This window comes from Branchiostoma floridae, chromosome 9, assembly GCF_000003815.2.
Source record: "Branchiostoma floridae strain S238N-H82 chromosome 9, Bfl_VNyyK, whole genome shotgun sequence".
Classification (NCBI taxonomy): domain Eukaryota; kingdom Metazoa; phylum Chordata; class Leptocardii; order Amphioxiformes; family Branchiostomatidae; genus Branchiostoma; species Branchiostoma floridae.
The window spans coordinates 11,943,150-11,949,852 of NC_049987.1; the positions used below are offsets into that span (position 1 = coordinate 11,943,150).

At 40.9% G+C, this 6,703-nt stretch overlaps 1 protein-coding gene across 1 annotated transcript; it reads left to right on the forward strand.

Annotated features, from left to right (window-relative positions):
- Positions 1-2,366: 2,366 nt before the first annotated feature.
- On the forward strand, positions 2,367-6,703 carry LOC118423554 (protein CMSS1-like). The gene is made up of 9 exons (XM_035831747.1): positions 2,367-2,563; positions 3,632-3,804; positions 4,116-4,242; positions 4,601-4,663; positions 4,776-4,878; positions 5,220-5,280; positions 5,452-5,539; positions 6,040-6,128; positions 6,449-6,703. Exons 1-9 carry the CDS (start codon positions 2,467-2,469, stop codon positions 6,530-6,532), a joined length of 885 nt encoding a protein of 294 aa, XP_035687640.1. The 5' UTR covers positions 2,367-2,466; the 3' UTR covers positions 6,533-6,703.

Genomic DNA, 6,703 nt, shown 5'->3' on the forward strand with positions numbered 1-6,703 from the left:
AAAGAGAGTCCGTTGTTGTCGGTAAAAGCCCCGCCCCAGTCCGTGTTGTGACAATTAAAGTCACCAGTTATGATGATCTGTTTCTTTTCAGTAGCTGCCCTGGAGACACTCCATTCGAACTGTTCAAAGAAAATGTCAGTGGTGGAAGGAGGTCTGTAGATACAGGCAATAAGAAGTTTCTGTCCGGCAATCGATGTTTCAATCCAGAGGTCTTGCCATTGGCTGCTACCTGCCTCTAGGTCTGGTCTGTGCTTACATGCCAGGGTATCACTGACGAGTAAGGCAACGCCACCCCCGATCTGTCCACTGCGGTCTTTCCTGAACATAGTTGAGAATCCTGAGATGTCAATGTCACTGTCCTGGATCGACTCATTAAGCCAAGTTTCGGTAAGTCCAAGGACAGAAATGTTTTCTTTATGCAGATGATGTTCCAGTTCATTTAGTTTTGCAGCGCCTTGGTCTGAATTTGGGTTGAGGCTTCGTACGTTTGTTGTCGCCACGGTCAGCTGATGCTGAGGGCCGGGATTCGGGCAGATGTCTCCGGCGAGAAGTAACAGACAAAAGTGCACAACCAGTACCAAAAACTTCATATTGCAACTTCCTTGGCTAAGTCCAGGCTAGCGTGGCTAAAATCCAGGTGTTGGTATGGACTCTGGGGTACAGTAACTTGTTACACACATGTAAATCTAGATCTATTGCCCACTGACTTAATTTGCATATCAATACTATGGAAGCAAGCTTCCAGCAGTTCATTGAAAAAAAACAGCGTATCTAAGGTGCGTATCTAAGTCAACAATTAAGCAAAAATACACGATCAAATATACACACTATGTACAAGACAGGAAATTTCAAAAGCTCGCAACTAGGACGAGCAAAGAATAGTAAACTGACTAGTCGTACTCACGGCACTAGCGCTATGGCGGGCCGCCCTCCCCTTCAAGCTTCTCCCGGCAAACCAGACATTCAATTTCAGCTTTTACCAACAGGTCTACACATGTGAAGGCAAAGACTAGACTCAAACATGCCTCAGTAAGTTTTGAGACAGAGATGAGTCCACAGTTTATGAGTTTGAGATGAAAAAAAGGCTGGTTACCGCTGAGACCTTGGAAGGGTGGCTTCCCGAAGAGCTGACCTCTGACCTCATATCTGTTTTAACTGTTTTATCTGTTTTTATCCTCATTCTGTTTTAACGGGAGTGAAGGCCGGAGCCTTGTACATGTATATAGACAGTATGTAGGGACTAATAACTGTAACGATGGCTTACAGAGTTCTTCTTAGATGTACGACGGTTTCTTCATTTATGAATGAGGTTCAGGCTTGCCAAGCAATAAAGTCGGGTCACAGTGCAGCTAGGAAGAAAACGAAAAGGAAAACGTAGAGCAATTCCTGAACTTGAAAATGACATATGTGCACCTCTGATTCGTCAACAGTCCACCTGTCCTGACCAGCAAGTTTGCCATCCAGCAGATTCTCCACCGCCACCAGCCGCTCCCTCAGTCCGGTATTCTCGGTCTGCAGGACTGATAACTCCCGCCTCACACCTGTCAGCTCCTGCTGCATGTTGTGCACCACCACCACCCCCGTCAGCACGCTGATCCCGCACACCAGGGCGGCCAGGACGCCGACCAGCGGCCCGACCAACACGGGGAGACGGTCCCGACGGGCCGGTCCACCAGACAGGAACGGACTCTGCCTTTCCGCAGTCATCTTTGCTTCCTCAGATGTTTTACTGTTTTCCTTTATTCTTGATTAGCAAAATGTAGATCGCTCTTATTTCTTTATGGGCTAACTTTCCCCTACAGTGGAAAAAAACTGTGCGTAAACGTATTCGATGGTTCGATTTTTTTATTTCCTACTTACAAAGACAAGCGGCAGCCGTTGTTTTATCCACACCTCAGTAAACCCTTCCCAGAATGCAATGTCGCTAAAAGGGACTTGCCCATTGATGACCTCGCCAGCAGAGCTTCTCATTGGCCAGAAATCATTCATGGACAATGATACATGTATTTTCATCTTACAGTTTTATATTTGTGTGCCTTAGTGAACTACGTTCTGATAATATTCTTTGCAAAAAAGTTTGTTTGGGAGATTTACAAACGGTAACAGATAATTTACCAGTCACTTAATTCTTCCTTAGAATAAAACTTGGAAGAAAACTTGCCTGTTGGCCTCAAATGCAGCAAACTGCCTACTACATATTAAACTGATAAACTGACAAACCAACAAACTGTTTTCCTCTCTATGGGTGTGATAAACATGAACGTCACTAGGTGGCGCTAGTAACGTTGCAAAAGTTTAGTGGCGAAAATAACTTTCTCTCATTCTTGAAACGGCTCTTGACTGCAGATTGTACAATGCGATGTCAAAAGAATGAATTGAATCATTTTGGATAAAATAGAGGGAAAGTCTTTCACAGAATGATGGATAAATCAAAGATATCTTAAGTTTCGTATTTAGGGTCTCCGAATGAGCCGCTATGTTCAACACAAGTCCAAGATGGCAGACGATTTGCAAGATGAATGGTGGTTGCAAGACGACGACGATGATTCTGCAAGCAAGAAAGGTTTGCTGCCGGCTAGTTCTATGTTTTTAATACCTTATGTATTGTTGTGTTCATATGGACTTGATAATAATGTACACAAAGCTCCGTGTTCCAAAATATGCCACCCTTATTCCTGCCCCCCTCGGGCCCCTCCCCATTTTCGGCAAAAATATAAGCACGTGGGAGAGGACCTGTTCGGACACGAGGCCATATCGAAGTTTCTGTATCTTTTCCAGACTTGTTGGAAGCTGAAGCATTATCTATTGATCATAAGTAACAGGAGGTTTAACCTCATTGATAACAGTTACGGATATCTGAATAAATGCTAGAGTATCCACGTTCTTTCAACAAGGATTTTTTTACGTAGGCTAGCGTTTATTTATTTATTTATTGGTTTGGCTGCACCGAACACACAGCCAGGGCTGCCCAACTAGCCTATGGCTATTACAAAGGGCTAGCCCTGGTGACAAACACATAAACAATACAAATTTAAAAAAAAAAGAACATTTGTATGTACATGGTGTAGGATAACTTACATATCATCTAAAATGGAGTATATAACATCATATCATCGACAACAATATTTGCAATGAGAGGTCATGGTCAGTATATACACGTGTATGACTAATTTACCATGCGTAAGGGTTGCCTAGACATTCCCACAGTTTTCTTTTGAAAGAAGCAGTGGAGGTGGCTGTGCGAGTAGCAGTAGGGAGAGTGTTCCAGAGTGCTGTTGCTCTGTAGATGAATGTTTTCTGGCCTCTGGTGGACTTAGTGAGTTCAGATGTCAGGTGGTCGCTGTTCCTGAGGGAGTAACGTGACTCGGTAGCAGACGCACGGGTTCTGGGTATCAGGGTTTGAAGGTGTGGAGGGCAGTGACCGTTGAGGAGCTTGTATAGGGTGACAGCGGTGTGGAATTGTCGTCGGAACTGCAGTGGGCTAGCGTTAACTTTAAGTTTATATGACTTAACGTTATATTTTAAGTGGATAACGTTATGTTTGTTACCATTTACCAGCAATATTACTCCATCACCATCATCATCGTGTTCCACACAGTCATCCTATATATGATGAATTCTATTTGTCCAGTTGAACCTCCACAAACAAATGAGAACAACCGTAAACCAGCAAAAGCAAAGTTGAAGAAGACCACTCCCAAGACTGCCACAAAACCCAGACCAGCCCAAGACACAGTCAAGAGGAGACATGAGGATGTGCCTGACCCAAGTGTCTCAAATAAGAAAAAAAGAAGGAGGAATAAGGTAGGCATATTTCCGTCTCAGCTCATTCATGGTTTGAAGGGGGTAATACGTCAGGTTGAAGGGCCCTGACCATTCCTATTGTATTGCCAGGGGTTTAACTTTGACATATTACCCACAGTTCATTACACTGTGAATGTGCACTTCGAAACATAACTAGCTGATACCCAAATACAGTGATGTTTCAACTGCCAACTGTTACCAGCCTGTCTTCTGCAATTTTGTGCCAAGCAATGAATACAGGTCACAAAATGTGTAAAATGTGGTCTGTAAATACAGTTGAAGGTTTTACAAGACTAACCTATGTTTTACAGAAGAAGATCAGTGAGCAGCTTACCTCTGAGCCTACCACCCCAAGCCCAGCTGATGTGATGTCAATTCTCCTAAGGGGTCAGAAGATGGAGCTGACAGCAGTGGAAATGGAGGAACTCACACTTGAAGGTAGGGAGACTTAAAGGTTTCATCCGTTTACCTTCCTTTATATTTTTAGTCACATTCATACTAGCTTTGTTAAAGTATAACATTAAATCTGTTTGGAAATTTGTGAACCGCAAAAGACAAAACAAGTTCTCCATGTGTGTATTGTGCAGCATAATGACCAAGATGTAGAGTTATATACCATTTGTTCTCATAATTGCTCTCTGTAACTGTAAGATAGGATTTTATGTATTATATGTACCTGGAAGAAGATCCACAGTACTAATTGTATGAATACTCCATTATGTGGCTGCAACAGTAAGTACAAAACCATGAATAAGATATTGTGTTTTATGATTGTCTTGTATTTTCTTCTTTCCAGACAATCACTTCTTGTCCCCAAATGACCTCTCCCACACAAGTATCTCATCATATCTGAAGGAAGGTAAGAAATTGTACTCTTATTTAACATACTTGTTCATTTATTTCTACCTTGAACAGAAATCCATCACTTTCACAGAATGTTGATAGTTTTAATTTTTTTTCCAATGACATAGTTGTTCCAGACTGGCTGTCCCTTGTAGACCCCCATGAAGCAAAGGGGGCCCCTTTGGTGTTGGTTTTGGCAGGTGCAGCCAAGAGAGCTGTTGATCTGAATAGGTCTGTTGTCTGTGTGTTGGTCTGTTGTAACTGTCAGAGTTTTAGTATGTCATAGCTTTAGCATGAAAGACAGCTTAGCATGTACCAAGAAGATTGTTGTTACATTCATTTGCTTGAGTTATAACCAAGCCAATGAAACACAAACACTTTTTGTCTTCTGTACTTTTCTAAGATTGTAATTGTGACTGTACTATAGGGAGACTTTATAAATACAGCATGTCCATTTGTTTATTTCTATGTCCAATGATGATGTGGAAGAAAAGGGTAAACTGTACTTAATGGTATGAATTTTTCATCTACGACTAAGCAAACCATTTCCTTCATGTTTTTCTTTTCAACAGAGATTCTGCAACGTTCAGAGGGAAGGCCAGATCTATAAAACTGTTTGCCAAACACATAAAGGTAAAAAACTATAATGCAATGTAAAATGTTTGCAGTGGCTTGATTTTCACAGTTTTTATGATTGATCTTACCTGTATTTCATGTTTTCATAGTAAAATGATTTAGGGAACTAAGGAAAAAGAGACATTACTGAGGGTGTGAATTTCAGACATGAACCTGTTGTTTTTTCAGGTGCAAGATCAGGTGGAACAGCTGTCTAAACAGGTGGCGCACCTGGCTGTGGGGACACCTGCGAGGGTAGCCACTCTTGTGGAGGAAGGTAGGAAACATAGATTATAGTATACACTACAGTTTGACATGAGATCACTCACTGACAGTGATGGTAGTATTCAGATTGTCGTTACTGCATTACACAGATGGTGTTGAAGTTTGGAATTCTAAACTTTCAATGGCTGAATTAAAAAAAAAATTCTCCAATGTACTTATTTTGGGGTTGAGCTCTGAGGATGAACTGAACTGAACTGAACCAAACTGAACTGTATATAAGGGGATACAACCGTTAACGGCCAACTATACAAAGGCCTGACTCTGGTAACAAAGACCATACAGGTAGATGACATGTACATGAAATCAAAGTTTTAACATTCTCTCTACTTCCTAACCCTAGTGCAAGTTACTAAATGGCTACTTTAGCAGGCTGAATGTTAACATCAATGAAACTCAGGTATATATATATATATATATATAAGTTTAAGAGTATCAAATTAATGCTGTTGTAATTGTAACACCTTAAATTGTGTCCCACTGTTTTGTGATCAGATGCTCTCAGGTTAGACCACGTGAGGTGTGTAGTTCTAGACTGGACTTACAGAGATGTAAAACTCAGGAGGCTCTGCGACATTCCAGAGGTATGGTTACAGTCTCTTTATATATCTCCTTATATTCCTTTGTTTTACCTGTCTCTTTTACATGACATCTTTTGCTTTAGGTTTTAGATTCACAAAATCAGCTTTCTGGTAACAAATTTTATAGGTATTCAACACTGTAATTCTATTTTGTTGATGATAAGTGTAGAAATTTGATATCTTGACATATCATGTCTTGAGTTAATGCAAGATGTTTTTAATGTCCTCATGCTTATTTCTGCTGTAAACAATTGTCTGTAGCAGGTACAAGATAAAGCAGTATAAACTATTTCTTAACCTGTTTATTTCTGGTTACTTCCCAGGTACGAGATGATCTGTTCCAGCTTCTTAGAAAACATCTCATCCCACTAGCGAAGGACGGCATACTGAAATTTGGACTTTTCTAGACCTACAGATAAATAGTGTCTCTGCCAATGTGCCCAAAATAATACCTGCTTGATCTAAAGCAAAAACAACTATATTGTGTCAAATACAGGTATCAAACTGAAGCAAAACTGATATGTGAGTCACTTGGTTGGTTAAAAAAGCTACTTTAATAAACATTTGTTCTAAAAGTA

Coding starts and splice junctions, on each gene's coding strand:
- LOC118423554 (XM_035831747.1), top strand. CDS start 2,467: ATGAGCCGCTATGTTCAACACAAGTCCAAGATGGCAGACGATTTGCAA. Junction 4,879..5,219: donor AGAGCTGTTGATCTGAATAG/GTCTGTTGTCTG, acceptor TCTTTTCAACAG/AGATTCTGCAACGTTCAGAG. Junction 5,281..5,451: donor TGTTTGCCAAACACATAAAG/GTAAAAAACTAT, acceptor TTGTTTTTTCAG/GTGCAAGATCAGGTGGAACA.